The 16,948-nt window shown below is 40.3% G+C and overlaps 2 protein-coding genes across 3 annotated transcripts in view; one reads left to right on the forward strand and one right to left on the reverse strand.

Annotated features, from left to right (window-relative positions):
* Nucleotides 1-464: 464 nt before the first annotated feature.
* LOC5567573 lies at nucleotides 465-1,821 on the reverse strand. The gene is made up of 2 exons (XM_001657499.2): nucleotides 1,545-1,821; nucleotides 465-607 (listed from the first exon to the last, which is right to left on the reverse strand). The coding sequence occupies exons 1-2, from the start codon at nucleotides 1,819-1,821 to the stop codon at nucleotides 465-467; spliced, it is 420 nt and encodes a 139-aa protein (XP_001657549.2).
* A 9,283-nt stretch (nucleotides 1,822-11,104) lies between these two features.
* The window catches only part of LOC5567558 (runt-related transcription factor 2), a 207,611-nt gene continuing 201,767 nt past the window's right edge, over nucleotides 11,105-16,948 (forward strand). For both annotated transcript variants that reach the window (XM_021847282.1, XM_021847300.1), the window contains exon 1: nucleotides 11,105-12,582. The gene's annotated coding sequence lies outside the window, so the exon portion shown is untranslated. The remainder of the gene's footprint in view (nucleotides 12,583-16,948) is intronic.

The raw sequence follows: 16,948 nt of genomic DNA on the forward strand, positions 1-16,948 counted from the left end.
GAAATTGACGATTGCAGATAAGCCCTTATGAAAAAACAATGCTGAATTGTTAAAATTTCATATCAGGAAGCGATTCCAAAAAATATTGGTATCAAGGGGGCGAAAGTCAAAAAAGTTTGGGAAACACTGGCATAGAGTATCTTCGTACCTGCCACACGATATACACATGCAAAATGGTCAATCGGCAAAGAAAGCTTTCAGTTAATAACTGTGGAAGTGCTCATAAGAACACTAATCTGAGAAGCAGGCTTTGTCCCAGTTGGGACGTAACGCCAGAAAGAAGAAGCCAGATAAAAGCATACGATTAAAATGTGTGGGTTTGTGTAGAGAATCGATCAGCCTTTTTCTGTTACCTTAACATCTCTTTTTATGTAAATAATTACATCAAGATCTAAAAGATCTAAATTCCGGCTGCCTCATCGGTTGTGAAAACTGTGGGAGCTCCTTTTTTTGGGCGTTCCGATTTATAACAGCATCTCTGACAGTGGTCTTCGGTATACCAAAAGCGCCCACAGCTTTCCGGAATGCTGGCCATTGCGCAATGCTTCAACGACTTTTTCCAAATCCCCAGCGCTATATTTGGGCTTCATTGTATCATGTCTTTTGGCTAGAACATGATGGAATATGTTAAACTTTTCCTGTGTACGGATTTACACTCCCCAGTAAACACACCATAGTATATGATAGGATATAAGAGTACAAATGTGGAGGCGATATACGTACATCTTGCATGTAGCCTTATGGCGCATGTGCGTATATCGCCTCCACATTTGTACTCTTATATCCTATCATATACGAGTTTGTGTTTACTGGGTCAAATTGAAAATATGAATAAAAATCCGTACAGTACAATAAACCACAAAAATATTTAATGTACTAGTCAGAAACGGCATATACTGCATTGGAATAACAAATACTTACTATTCAGACATCGTGATAATCAGCGGGCTCAAAAAATAGGAATTTTACTGTTAATCTGCTGAAAACTATATCCACTTTTGTTAGCAAATCGCTAAGAAGGCAAACAAACCACACAGCACAATGGCAAGCAATCACGTTTTGATTTTTATAATTTTCAAATCATGGCCTACTTATATTCAGTTGGCATTACCAGCAACTTATAACTTATTGTGATTAGATGTGTCCATTTAACACTGCATATTAAGCCGTTTAAATACCAAAACAAAGATAATTAGGTCAAGTGTACGGATTTCGGTCCCTCACGGTACGGCAAAATCAACCAGCGAATCCAGTTTGTCTTCCCTAATAGCTGGTAAAGTGCCAGCTTTTCCGATAAGTGACTGTACGATCACTTCGGGTTATCCAAATAGCAGTCTCAGGGTCGACAAAATGCCTGAACTGTTTCCAGGAAACATCAGACGGCTCTTTACTGCATCATAGGCCTTGCCTTTCAAGCTCTTCTGCAGGCGAACTAGATTCTCCTCCTCAGTAAACCCGCGCATCGTAGTTGTACGATTGAACATCGACAGAAATAAAGGCCATTCTTCAAGATCTTCCCTCGGGACTGCTTGTCTGGCCGCCACTTGCGACCGAGAAAGCTGGATGGTTCCGGTTGATCAGTCCGGATTCCTTGGCAAGCGTAGCGGTGATTCCAAAGATGATGATTCTGGCGGCCAGCCAAGCGGCCAGCACAGCATTGTAAGTACGTTTCTTGCGGCGGTGTTGCTCGAAGAAGTCACCTTCCGGAACGGGTATTTCGTTCATGGTGAACACCCGGAAGTTGCTCGGGCCATGGTAGCTGCGGGCAAAAAAGGCGCCATTGCGGGCAGCCAAATTGGTCAGTGGACGCAGAGCCTGCATTTCAAGGATCATCGGTTCGCATTAGACAAAGTCAAAATATTTGACCAATATAGTCGTTTCTCTGCATTACCCATATTGGACGATTGCCCTTGACTTGACTGTTGACTGTTTATCTTCACAGCACGGTGTACTATATTAAGAAGGTGATATATTCCGAAAACTGACAGTTGCTTGACGACGTCATTCCTTTCCACCTCGAACAAATTTACGAAAAAAATGATCTAGTTGTCAGTCAGGTATATGGTACGATAGGAGTTACTTCACATGTTTACAATCAAACTTGATATTTACATCAGTAAAGAGCCTGCCTTGTTAATTTTTATGCCGTGTCTTCACAGTATGCTGTTGTCTTACTCACAATAAAAAACCAAAGAAGAGAAAAACAACAACACAGAGAGAGATGAACACCATTTGCTCGAAGAGAATCGAGAACAACCAAACTTGACATACAATATTGAATTGTTAATAAAGATCGAAACGATAGTTTCTTTTATTTATCTCGTTTATTTGGCAGGCTCAGGCGCCGTACGAAACGATAGTTCGACGAATAGATTTAATACAAAGATAACTAAATTAGAATAAGTTTTTGAACTTAGTGTATTTGTGCCAGTAATTATAGCAATGAATACCGCAATTACAATCGTTTCCTGTACAACGACTACACTAATCGCATGCAGGATAAGCTTCGCAGGAATCCAGAATCGTTTTGGTCATTTGTGAAAACTAAACAAAAAGAAAGAGGATGATCTCCCTAGCGAAATTTATTTCGGCGACAAATTCGCTGCATCAATGGTTGATGAAAGCAATCTTCTATCAGAACATTTCAAAAACGTGTTCAACGACTCTACTGCCGCTGAATCACAAATAGATACGGAGCTCAGTGATACACCAAGGGATGCGTTCAATGGTTGAATCAGCAATTCGTAAGCTAAAGCATTCAAACGAAAGTGGCCCAGATGGTACCCCACCAAGCGTCTTGACAAAATGCTCTACCGAACTTATTCTACCTTAAACGAAGCTGTTCAACGCCTCTTTGCTTTACACACTTGAAAACATTTATCCAAAAAATGAGCAAAATGTATAGTTTTTACCCAAAGCGGTATTTGTAACAAAATTTGTAGTAGTAGTAGTAGTTCATTTATTTATCTTCAGATAGTTCACAAAATTTCACAGTGTTACAAATAAAAATAGTTAAAGTTAATATAATGACAACTTAATCTTTACTTATTTTAATCCACTCAGAACATTTTCGTTAAAATTCACTAAGCGTTCGTACATTTTTCACATCTTGCGGCAGCTGATTAAATATTTTTATTCCATTGTAGTAAATAGATTTTTGATCTATCGTCATTGTGTACGGCACAACACGTAAATCGTCAATATGTCTTGTCCGGTACTGGTGTATATTTCTTAAACTATTAATGTTAACTATCGTCTGCAAACAGATTGATATTGCAGTATTTAATTTCTTTTTTCATGTCATTTATGTAAATAATAAATTATAATGTTCCTAAAACACTACCTTGAGTTACTCCTAATGGTACAACTTTAGGTGCAGAAGTTGTATAATTGTATTTACAGGATTGTGTTCGATTTGACAAATATGATTCAGACCAATTCAAGACTTTTCCAGCAATTCCATATTGACGTAATGTTTTTAACAAGATTGGTCGTGCAATTGTTCCAAACGCTCGTTTCAAATCCAAGAAAAGAACGACAATTGTCTTTTTCTCTTCAATCGTTCGCTTTCACTTATACAAAAGTAAATGTATTGCTGATTCACAAGAATGCTTTTGTCTAAATACAGATTGTTCATCGATTAATATGTTTTGATTACTTAGATATACTATCAGTTGATCCTTAACAATTATTTTAAATACTTTTTCATAAATTTCAATAAATTCCGTTACGTCTGGAATATGGTTGCGTACGGTACACTTTTTGGTCCTGCATGCCTATGTTATTAGTTGAGACACATTTGAGTATTCTTAAGTCTTCACCAATCAAATGTATGCTGTCTTACCTTAGCGTTGAGCAAATCTTACAGAATTTTGAGTTTCTTAGTGCTTGGAGGATCGACTGCTGTGCAATTCAATTCAGTGATACAAATCTGTGATAATAGTTTGGGTTAGAGCATAGTAATAATATTTATCTTTTTAAATTCCTTTTACCTCTTATATCGTTTTATCTCCAGTGTTCCGTACTTCTATATGTGTTAATTTATAGTATACACAAAACTAATTCAATTTTTTGATGTTTGAGTTCATAAATTTTCGAAGTAACTATCAGGATAAATAGTAATACTAGCGAACTCTGATGAAATGTTTACGTTTCTTCTTCATTCTTCATGCATGCTACTGTTCATTAGGCCGTCCCTTATTTCACGAAAATGAGAAATGTTATAAGTTCGTCATTGTTAAGTGCTCGCTTTGGTAAGAAAAAAAAAAAAACAGGTAAAATTTTGAAGTCCGTACGTAGGCGCTAAGTGGTCTCCCAACGGCCCTAAAAGTATTAGGCGTAGATGACCCCGTGCGCAAAATCGAGCTCGCTGATCTAATGCACGGAGCGTGAGTACGAAAAGCCACTAGCTGCGGAAATGTGCAATTATCTATTTTATCTTTGTTTTGTGAACGGATAAAATCGCAAGGCAGCTTATCGCTGAAAATTGCTGTGATGGATAAATCCATTATCGTAAGAGTGAGTGAGAATTCGGTAGCCTTCCTGCAATCAAATTCGTTTAGTTGTCTATGTTTTCTAACCACGCTTGCTCCAAATATTCTAGGAACTCATTATCACTATTATTTGGCGAGTGATAAAGTAAACCAAATACTCCGTTTTTTAGCCCTTTGACTACCTTTATAGCCACAAACCAGATTTGTCATGCCATTGCATTACTTATTTCTTGATACTTTATAGAATCGTGAATGTACATCATTACTCCCCTGGAATATGTTATAATTTTGATATGCTGTATCAGGTATCAGGTATCAGAAGGCCGGCTCCAAAGGCACGTTCCCCACCAGTTGGGAGATTTGTGCCATCGCCATATTTGAGCCTATTTCATCATCTACCCGATGGGAGAGGAAAGGGAAGGGAAAGATGGGAGGAAATAGGAGTGGGGTCCCTTGAAGAGGGAAGATCGCATAAGCGAAATGAGAGCATGTAGCTCCATACCACAATGGGTTCGAACAGCGCCCTAAAAAGGGCACTGCAAAACGCATGAGCGTAAAGAGAGCCTATAGCTCATTACCACAGCGGGTTAAGAATAACAGGATGTCCTGAAGATTCAGGCTTCTGTATAAGTTTCACTTAATAAGTGTTTACCAAGTAATTGGAATCGCATTTGCGCAAAAACTGGACAGTTACATATCAGGTGATACGAAGTTCCATAATCGGAGTCACAACTATCACACACAAATGAGTCAGCACGCTGAATATTTGCCATGTGATAGTTGAGTCGGCAGTGGCCTGTCAACGCTCTGACCAAGAGACTGCAATTCTGCTTTGACAGATTTGTTAAATACTTCGCCACCTTTGGAGATGGCTCAGTAATATACAATTTTGTTTGACGACACGACTCCAAACTATTCCAATATTGCTTGTGCTGAGTTGCCGCCCAAGAGATTATCTGAAGCTTCACCCAGCACTTCGAAATTGGAATAGCCGGCTCAGGGCCAATGAAGTCATGCGATGCTCCATCGCGAGCTAGCTCATCAGCCAATTCATTTCCAGCGATGGAAGAATGGCCAGGTACCCATACAAGGTTTACAGAGTTGACTGTATTCAGTTCCTCAATTTGAGTTCGACATGCGATAACAAGCTTCGACCTTGAGTTGGCCGAAGCGAGAGCTTTTATAGCAGCCTGACTATCTGAACAGAAGTATATGACTTTACCCATTACGCGCTGTTGAAGTGCTGATTGCACTCCACACATAAGAGCAAATATTTCCGCCTGAAAAACGGTGCAGTTTCTACCAAGTGAGTAAAACTGATTCAGCCTTAGCTCACGAGAATATACTCCTGCACCAGCTCTACCTTCAAGAAGGGAGCCATCAGTGTAACAAACTATATTGTTTGATATACTTCTTTCCAAATAGCCAGACGTCCACTCTTCCCGTGAAGGGAATTGTGTGGTAAATGTCCTGTAAGGAAAGTTACAAGCAATTGTGAGATCACTTGGAGCAAGGACAATTTTGTCCCAATTCACCAAAAGTGGAAACAACGAAGTGTGTGTAGATCTACGATTCACTGGATTTTTCTCCAGTAGATCCAGTACCCATAAACGGTAAGAGCAAGAAAGTGCTTCTTGTTTAAGATATATGTGTAATGGCGCAACGTCGAAAATGGCCTCAAGCGCTGCTGTGGGAGTTGTAGAGAACGCACCAGACATCGCCATCAAGCACATCCTTTGGAGATGGTCCAATTTTGATTGGATTGTTCTCACTTCGCCCTTTTTCCACCACACAAGACATCCATATGCCAATATTGGTCGAACAACTGTTGTGTAAATCCATTTGATATATTTGGGTTTGAGGCCCCAAGTTTTACCAAAGGTTCGCCGGCATTGACCGAAGGCCATACAAGCTTTTTTGACTCTGAAATCAATGTGAGCTGTCCATAAAAGTTTGGAATCTAGAATGACTCCGACATACTTTACTTGATCAGTCACATTAATCTCAGTGCCAAAAAGACGTAAAGGTCGAATTCCATCGCGGTTTCGTCTTTCCGTAAAAAGAACAATAGATGTTTTATTCGGGTTAACCGAAAGGCCATATTGGCGACACCAACTCTCGACTACCTGAAGAGCACTTTGCATCATGTCGAATAGGGTGCTTATGCACATACCAACTATCAGAGCTAGATAGTCGTCGGCAAATCCATGAGTTGGAAAACCGCTATTATTGAGTTGCCTCAATAGCGTATCTGCTACGAGATTCCACAAAAGTGGTGACAAGACTCCCCCTTGGGGGCATCCGCAAACACTCAATTTTCGAATCGCTGCTTGACGCAATGTCGAGAAGAGATGTCGGTTTTTGAGCATTTGATGAATCCAATTGGTAATCATTGTAGGTAGCCCATGGTTTCGTGCGGCTTCCAATATGGCATCGAAAGACACGTTATCAAAGGCACCCTCAATATCCAAGAAAACACCCAAGCACGATTGCTTCTGAGCGAATGCTTTCTCGATATCGTATACAACTTTGTGTAAAAGAGTCACAGTGGACTTTCCAGATTGGTAAGCATGTTGATTCACATGAAGAGGCATGTTTGCCAAATAAACATCACGGATGTGATGATCGATAATGCGTTCCAGACATTTCAGAAGAAAAGAGGTCAGACTGATTGGTCTAAAACTCTTCGCTTCCTCATACGACGCACGTCCTCCTTTTGGGATAAACTTTACAGTAATATCACGCCAGGATTTGGGAATGTACCCGGTAGCAAAACTGCTTACAAGTAGCTTTTTCAAAACATGTTTGATAGATTCAAATCCCTTTTGGAGCAGAACAGGATAAATCCCATCCGCTCCTGGAGATTTGAAAGGAGCAAAACTATTAAGTGCCCATTGAATCGATTCAGTAGTTACGATACTGCGAGCCAAGGCCAGAGACTCGTAACTACATGAAAAGACATTTGGTTCATCCGTAGATGCTATGTCCACACATCCGGGGAAGTGTGTATTGAATAAACATTCTAAAACTTCTTCATCGGAAGAAGTAAAGTCACCATTAGGTAAGCGAATTTCGTTCACTTGGAAATCCTTAGATTTTGCAAGAATTTTGTTCAACCGACTGACTTCACTCAAACTGGAAACATTTGTACAAAGGTTTTTCCAGCCGGATCGTTCAGCAGAACGAAGAGCCTTCTTGTAAGCCTTGCGAGCTGACTTGAACGACTCTGATCCAGCTGAACGGCGTCTGTTCCAACTCCTTCTACATTGTTTCCTGAGTCTAGTCAGATCGGAATTCCACCATGGGGTCCCTCTTGTAGTCTTTACAGACCGCAGAGGACATGCTTCTTCAAAAGCTTCCATAATGTAGGATGTTGTAGTATCAACGGCATCATCCAGATCACTTGGATTTTCAATGGACGGAGAATATCCATGAAATTTGGTCGCAACCAATTCAATGTAGAGTTCCCAGTTTGTTGACCGGGGATTCCTAAAACGCAAAGTCTGCGCAGTTACATTTGAATGTTCAAAGAAGATGTAGCGATGATCAGATAATGATTCCTCATCTGATACATGCCAATTCGTCAACTCGTGACTGATTCTATTCGAGCAGAGCGTTATGTCTAACACTTCTTCTCTATTAGAAACCATGAAGGTTGGGCGATTGCCTATGTTAAGTAATCCAAGGTCTGTACTACTTAAGTATTCCATCAGACTGGAGCCTCTCAAATTGATATTTGAGCTGCCCCAGATGATGTGATGAGCATTGGCATCACTGCCCACAATCAGCGGAAGGCCTTTTGTTACGCAGTGTACGACAACTCGTTTGAAGTCATCCGTTGGGGATGGTTCATCATGTGGTAAATATACCGAACAATAGACGTATTTCCTGTTGAGGTCACCAACAGAAACATCGATTGTGACAGCACATACATCTCTGGTAGTTAACTCAGAAATGAGTGTAGCAACGATTGCTTTATTAACGAGCACGCATGCGCGGGGCATGGAGCGCGAGTTTGCCATTTCAAGCTTGCTAAAAGTAGCAAAAACTGGGTCCACAAGGTTACCTAGATAGAAGTTCCCTCTACGAAAGTAGGGTTCTTGAACTAGCGCCACTTGGGCTGCACCATTTTGCATGAGTCTGCAAAGATTGATCGTTGCTGTTCTTTTATGCTGAAGATTGATCTGAGCTAACCTAACCGTAGCCACTACCCAAACTAGGCAGGATTAAGCTTTTTGCAATCTCAGCACGAAAAAGACCAGCAACGAAAAAACCAGATCGGTATCTATTTAAAGTCGCCAAAGGTGAAAGAGCACAGAATACACTGTGTAAAACGCATAATGCGAATCCATATAGGTGATAATTTAAATTAAATGTCAACATATTCATAATCCCACCCTTATTAAGCCTCAAGATAGAGACTGAAGAAGGGCAGCCGATTATCTCGGAGAAACACAAGGTCACCTGCACCATTGCTCCGGGTAGCACAGGAAGGACTCAATACTGTGGAGGGCGCCCTGGTACCCCACAAGCTCCGTTTGCGGTTAAGTTTTATTTAGACCTCCCTAACCATTCATTCTTAGGCACGGTACGCATCACACCATAAATTAGGGGTCACCTGTGAGGTAGACTTTTAACACCGGAACAGGCAATCCGTTGTGTTAATTCTTAGCCAGTAGAAACAACCGCTACCGACACTACGCGGCTATCTAGGCTGCTCGGGAAAAGGAGGTTAATATTGATGATTAACTCCTGACGTGCCCAACAGCCCTTTAGTGATGGATAAATCCATTATCGTAAGAGTGAGTGAGAATTCGGTAGCCTTCCTGCAATCAAATTCGTTTAGTTGTCTATGTTTTCTAACCCCGCTTGCTCCAAATATTCTAGGAACTCATTATCACTATTATTTGGCGAGTGATAAAGTAAACCAAATACTCCGTTTTTTAGCCCTTTGACTACCTTTATAGCCACAAACCAGATTTGTCATGCCATTGCATTACTTATTTCTTGATACTTTATAGAATCGTGAATGTACATCATTACTCCCCTGGAATATGTTATAATTTTGATATGCTGTAGTACAAATTTTTATTTATTTCAACAACATCCTGCATCTAATAAGCTAAGAAATTATAGGGCGTAAAAAAAATTATAGCGTGTAAAAAATGCGAATTTCATAATCAATGGTGATGAAGAACAGGTGCTCCGCGCAACAAGTTTACTTCAAGAAGTAGGGGAAGAGCACTTATGTTCGACCTAGCACTAATTTTCGACCCATTCATACAATTTCGGCCTACTTTATATGAAAATCCGAAAATTGGCATTGAAATCTTGTAGGACGAAAACTAATGCTTTTCCCCTACTACGTGAGTCAAAAAGCTTGAAACCCCTAGTATAAAGTAGCGAATATTATCATGAGTATCAAATACGGCAAACTTTAGGGTGCTGTTCACTTAGTGGGAATGTCGGGAGAAATACAGTCACCTCTCTTTTACTCAATATTTCGTATTTCGATATCGAGCTAGATAACCATAGTAAAAGTTGGTTTTCAAGGCTATCTCGATGGTCACTTGGATCGCATTTGCACTGGTTTTGTGTTTTATAACTCGATACTTCCCTAACTCGATGACTCCTTCAATATAGTTGACTGTATTTGCCAAAATAATGTTTACCAGGTAGAGGTCGGTAACTCTATGAAAGCCTGGATGTACACAGTGGAATAAGATCTGACAACCTTAAACGAAGCTTAAAAGATGCCCTGCAATCTGAAGAAGTATCGCTTACAACCGTCGAAAATGGAGCTCTATAATAACTGTGAACGAACATAAGATATTTGATTGTCCTAAGGTATATTGCTGAAATTCAAAGTTATGATTTTAATAAAACAAATCATAAAATCATATATTACTATTTAATTATATGAATTCAAAGCTAATTTGAAAAGATAAGACCGATCCATGCAACTCCAACACATAGATTTCGATTCTATACCAACCCCGTTTTAGAACTTTGAACCGGAACAGCAAATTTCCCTTAGTCTAGTCGATACAGTACCAACATGATTATATGCTCCTGGCCAGCACATTGCACAGCATCACTACGGGAAAAGGGTTGAATCCTGTTCCATCGGACAAGTGGGTTTGCCATCGTAGCCACTCATATGTGTGCGGCATGGCTTCTGACCATCATCGGAGGACAGTACTGTTGGGGGAGAGACAGTGAGATTCCAGGTCTAGACCAGGTGGAGTACGTGGTGGTGGGTTTATCGGTTGTGTTATTGTTGTACGAGATTGGATACAAGCTGCAACTGCTCCTGCTGCTGCTGATGTAGCTACTGCTAGCTGTTTACCGGGTTTTGGTACGAGGTGAGCAAGAGCGAGAGCATAAGCAGCTACGCAACATTAAAAAGGTTTGCTGCCGGAAGATGAACTTTGTGGGTTTGTGGGGGAGTGGACCGACCGAGGATGGGTGGTATCGGATACATGATTATGTATAAATAACCCCATCAAACGCTGGCTGGGTTGGGAATGGGAAAATGAGAGAAGCTGACAGAGAGTATGCAAAGGTTCGCATGGAAAAGTGTGTATGAGAGTGGATTTTGCGTGTATACATCAGGAATGGTTCAGCGGGGGGATATCTCGGGCCTCCTGTTGTTGGTCTGTTTGGTTGGGCGAAACCAATGTGCTTAGTTAGTGTTCCCTGCCTGCCGGAGTTTCAGAGCTGGAGATGTTCTCGGTGTGTGCCGTGCATCCTAATTCAACTTGTTGTAATTATAGCGACCAGAGGAAAACGCGCGCGTCGGGGTTTTTGTGGAGGCCGCTTGTGCGAGTATATGGCCACAACCGTGCTGGAATCCGTCGTGCTCTACCCCAGATCTACTAGGGCAGCAAGGAAAACCATAAAAGCGATTTTAGTCTAAAACTGTGCTCGGCTGACTTTGGAAGCAGTTTTGCCAAAGCTCCCGGATCCAGAACTGTGACGTGGGAATCAACCCTTTCCGAATATCCTCGGTGTTGGTGCTGACCAGATCCTGCGGTGCAAATCAGTAATAACGATAAAACCGATTTTGCGGAACATTTTTGACAACATTTTCGCGGAGAGGTCAACGGCAAAAAACGTGTTCCAGAGTGTGGGATTGACCAACGGAATAAAAATCGCGCGTCCATTATAGAGTCCTTAATAGAGTAAAGTGGTTGTTTTTTTTTACTCTTCCCGCGTTGGTTTTGGCCAACCTCCTGCCAACCAGTTGTGACTGTGTGACTGTGAGTGGTATTGGGGGAAAAAAGTGACGCCTTCGGTGGATGTATGTGTGGCCACTGGAGCACGCCACTCTAGGGATCGTGGCCCAGCCAGTGTTGCGGTGGTTAAAAGCTTTTTCCTCGCCGAATTCCGGTTTTTGGTTTTTCATTCTCCCATTTTTTTTCTGCACACGTTGGTGCAATTCGATTTTCGGCCTCCACAGTCAGTGGGAACAACCTTCACGTGTGAATTCCCCAAACGAACGCGCGACATCGACGGTGATATTGCTGCTGATGGAAAAATAGTCCAAGTGCGAACAGGACCATAAAAACCTCAACGAGAGCCAACACGCGCGATTACGCCGACAGAGAGCAGTGGGATTTTTCGCCACCAGCACTCATCCTGACAAAAATGTGAAGTGCTGCGAAAAAAAACTCGTGTGTGAAAATATATTTATTTGTGATTTGATACGGACACCGCAGAGTGGTGGTCCAAGGGGTGATACAATTGTGTGTTAAGTGACGAATTCACGGCAGGCATTCAAACCAGAAAAAAGAGTTCAACTCCCGTGTTATCCCGTGTTGTTGTTTTTGTTTTATATTTTTTTGAACACGGCCACGGAAACCTCGACACGGAGGTTGCTTCACACCCTCGATTCACACCCAGTGTTCAAACAAGTGACAGAGTGATTCAATCCATCTCCCGCGCTTCTGGCCGACAGCTGGACTCGTCGAGATAAACCGTAAACCGCAGTCGAATACGTGTGTTGTACACTATTGAGCAACCACCGCCGCGGCTAGCCTTCACCGAAAGGAAGGACATCTGAGCTTCCGCTGTATCTCGTTTGTGAGTAAGTACGATAAAAAATTGGCCTAGCTGATCTGCTGACGGGACTTAACACCCGATTGAATAGATTAATTTTTTGACCACGCGCTTGGTTTTCACTCTGTACCATGTTCTCCTGGAGTGACGGCCACTGTAGCCCAGTATCATCGACCGTATAATTGTGAGTAAGTGTGCGAAATAGCCGAAAACTTAATTGAGTGGCAGAGAACTCGGATGAATCTGTTTAACCGCACGCGTATGTGGGTTTAGAACCGGCCACTTCATGGTGGTAACGTGCGGTGGCCTACCATTGATTATTTGGGTTTTCAATGAGTTCTTTTACATTCATGCATTGATCCAAGGAATTGTTTTCTGTCTTTTCAAATACTGTCAACATAACCCAAACCCCACTGACGTAGATGCTGATGATGTTATCACTAATAGGTTATGTGATCAAATGTTCCAATCACATTAGTTCGTATTGTACTAATGTAAAAAAAGCAATTTTATGCTTGTGTTATGGTGTGCGGCTCAGTGATAACTTTTATTAATCCCGGCGTTACATCACAACTAGAACAAAGCCTGTTTTTTAGCTTAGTGGTTCATAAGCATTTTGACAGTTTATCGTGTAGCAAGCAAGAAAATACTAAATCCTTTGGGAAGTCGATAAAGTTTCCAAATGCAAATGAAATAAGGTTAAAATTTATGTCATGTTGACAATTCTTGACGGATTACCTTTGTTTTAGCTCGGCTGAAATCGTCTGAAAATCTCTTTCTGCGATAAGATATTTTTTTAACATTTTCACCGGATCGTAGTTATGTCGGTGGGCAACTGGATCGGATCTGGTAGAAATGACCCCAACATCCGTTCTATTAAACTTTTTCTTTACAAATTTCACGGTTTCTTTTTTATGTAACTTTACAACAAAAAAATCGGCATGCCTCAGATTTAGACCGATGATAGCGAAGACCTTCCTCTTTCATTTGCTGCTAAAATCAAAATAATCCATCGGGACTTTTTTTTTTTAATTTTGTTGTTTGTAATATCATTTGAAATACACCGTAAATCAATAAATTTAGGTAAGGTTGAAACGGATTTAGATGAAAATGGTTAAAAAAGTTAGTGTCAATATCTTGTAGATTATACTCTAGACCTAAAAATTCACAAGCATAGTCCGAGTAGCTCTCCTCTCCATTGCTTTCATACATTGTTGAAATTTGTATTGCTTTCAGAACTAAGCATGCCAAACAATCTCTTTTAAAACTTGATTTGTAATTCAAAAGCAATATTCACCTTCCTGGCTTGGACAAACCGTTGAAAGACAAAAGCTCGAAATGACAAAAAGTCGAAATGACAAAGAGTCGAAATGACAAAAAGTCGAAAGACAAAAGGTCGAAAAAATAAAAGGTCGAAAATAATTTGCATTTCTGGAAATTTTTTCATCCTTGAAATAAGATTTTTAACCTTTTGCTCCCTCTTTATTCCTCTTCGACTTTTTGACATTCTGACATTCGACCTTCTGTCCTTTCGAGCTTTTGTCATACATTCCAGAATATTGATAAGTTCTCATACAAAATTTCATAAATTCAGTATTCTAATCCAATTACCTGCATAGTAGTACAATGTTGACACAATTATTTTTTGCTTTTTGTAGAAATTGACAGAACATTGTTTTTGTTTGCTATGGAAAAGAAAACACGAACAGAATTGCCCATGGATACACACTTTCTTGTTAAAATTACGTAAGAAAAATTGCAAATGAATTCTAGCAATCATCGATATGTTTCATTCAAACAAAATCTACCGGCGAAAGAGCTTCATGTGATAGTGTTCGTAACATTATGCTTGGAGACGTCAATAAGATACTGTAATGTTAAGTTCTCCTATAGTTTTTACAGGGTTGTACAGAGTTCCAATACTATGACATAAAACATAAATAAATCCAACCAGGTTGGGAAATGTTACTCAGATACTTCATGTGTTCATGAGCTTAATAACGAAAAATATATTGCTCTAGACTCTACGACCAATCATTTTCGTTTTGATTGCAAATGAAAGGGGACAATCAGAGCTTTCTTGTGTCAAAATTTCAGACATGCCGATTCGTGAAATAAAATAATGAGACCAGATTTGACCTTCGCTATTTGATTGTTTATGGGACATCCTTAGAGCCGGCATAAGATTATTTATCTTCTAAACTAGTGGTTTCCAAAGTGGGCGAATTCACCTCCCCTGGGGGCGATTTTGAGGCTCAAGGGGGCAAAAATTTGTAATACAGAAATTGGGGGGGGGGGGGTGAAAATCAAGAAAAGAGTCGACAAAGCTAACACGAGATCATTTGGAAATAATTACTCATATCCATTGGATTACACATACCTGAAAGTTAATTAATTTCAAACTTATCTATATCCAGGGTTGGGAAAAAATCTGAAATTCACTCTACAGTAGCCAATTAAAGCCAATCACAGTCAGCGAAGCTAGTGAAACTCACGCCCATCGCTGCTGTAGGCAAAAAGCCTTGAAAATTTCAAAACATCCGTTGCTAAGGGCAACCCAAAATTACTGTAGAAAAATGTTCTATATCCCGCTGCATTTCCCGCATTTAGAGCCTTCAATGACACTAACGATTTAGAAAATTCATTCACCCAACTACTCAGGCTACTTAATGAGATTCAAGTTTCTGAACTACGGTACTGGGAAGAGCCACGTCATTTTCTCGAAATTCAAGCCTACTACTATTACCATTCCCAGCACTGATTTTATCTTAGAACGTTATATCACTAATCATCATTATTTTAAGATTATTATATATAACACTTGATGATTGTCAAACACAAAATACCGTACATTCGGGTGAAATTGATCAGTAGGTCTAGAGTGAAATTGATCACCGTGTCACATGATTCTATTTCATACTAATAGAGTACCGTCAATGTCACCTGTAGTAAATTAATGTTGTTTGCTTTAACAATGCTCAAATTGCGTGTGGTGAAGTTTAAGGGGTTAAGGAATGCTCTTTTCTCTGAAATTAATTTAAAAATGCAGAATCATGTAATGTGTGGTCAATACCACACTTCCAAAAACTTCTAATTTCAATCAAGGATATGAACATGGTGTCATTCTGAAAGTTTTTGAAGATGCTTAAAATATATCCCCAAAACAGATTTTATCATCAAAATTCGTACCAATACGCTCATTTGGTTAAAGGACTGCTGCTGACCATGTAGGCGGAACGAACGTTGCGAAAATTTCGAATGTTTACAGCACTGGTTCGACTTCTTGCGAAATTTCTCATGAAAATTTTTTGAAGCATTTGCTGGTTCCTGTTTGACCTTTCTCTTAAGAATGTGATTTCTTACGCTCCTATTTTTACGCACTCCGCTATCAGGCCTGGAGTTGAGTTTGATCCTTCGACCTTGACGCTTGCTCCTGCGGGGGCCGGTGATGAGGGCAGGATCAAACATGTCGCGCATCGGACGAGTGAAAGTGAAAAAGTGCCGCGTTCGATTAGTTCTTTTTGATCTTTAGACGTTGACGCTTGCTCCTGGGCAGTGCGTCAAGAAAGCCCGAGCAGTCGTCAGTTGTTTTCCCTCTCGGGTCGCGCGCATATTTTCTCTGAGTGCTTTTTTATAGCCGAGCAAACGAGTGAAGCTGAAAGTGGATTATTGCTACTCAAGGATGGCGGATCAATTGGTGAGCTTGTTTCATGCTACTATTTCTAATCTATAAAATATGTATAACTGCACCTTTAATCGTTACAACGGTGAAACGTAAATATGATTTTTCAACAAACTTTGAAAGGTTCGTCACTGTGAGTGTCGACATAAACTCTGATTCATAAATTATGTTTGTCTATTTTCTTTCAAAACTTCTTTTTTACCTTTATTTTTGTAATTCAAAAAAACATTGAATGGTTCGACACTACAAGTGTGGACTTGCGAAAGGTTTACTTTATTCAACAAACTTTGAAAGGTTCGTCACCTCAAGTGTCGGCATAATTTTTCTCCACATAGATATTGTTCATATCAAATGAAAATATTATATTTACATATAAGCTTGTTTATATCTCACAAATAATTATTTATCATGGTCTAATCGCTTATCAAAGTGAACCCTGTGACCCAAAGATCCTCCCCATTAAAAAACATCCCTCCCAGTAACCTTTGTGGAGATGCAGAGGCAAACACGGTCTCCAAATAGCAGAGGTTACACACTAACATTCCTTCCCCCAATCCTACCTGACTGCAAGGACGTGGCCGGCGCCGTTATTGACCATGTATAAATAGAGGCACTGAATTATGCACACTGAAGAAGATTATGGCCAATCCCAGCCGAACTTCTAGTTGATTCTTTGTGCATTTTCACTGACTTCGGTCAATCACGGAATAGC

This window comes from Aedes aegypti, chromosome 1, assembly GCF_002204515.2.
Source record: "Aedes aegypti strain LVP_AGWG chromosome 1, AaegL5.0 Primary Assembly, whole genome shotgun sequence".
In the NCBI taxonomy this organism is placed as follows: Eukaryota; Metazoa; Arthropoda; class Insecta; order Diptera; family Culicidae; genus Aedes; species Aedes aegypti.

What these genes read in the sequence shown, in the direction of transcription:
- LOC5567573 (XM_001657499.2), bottom strand. Translation starts at nt 1,821, where the DNA reads ATGCAGGCTCTGCGTCCACTGACCAATTTGGCTGCCCGCAATGGCGCC. An exon ending in TCCAGCTTTCTCGGTCGCAA is followed by an intron (nt 608 to 1,544) that starts GTGGCGGCCAGA and finishes ATCATGTTCTAG; the next exon opens with CCAAAAGACATGATACAATG.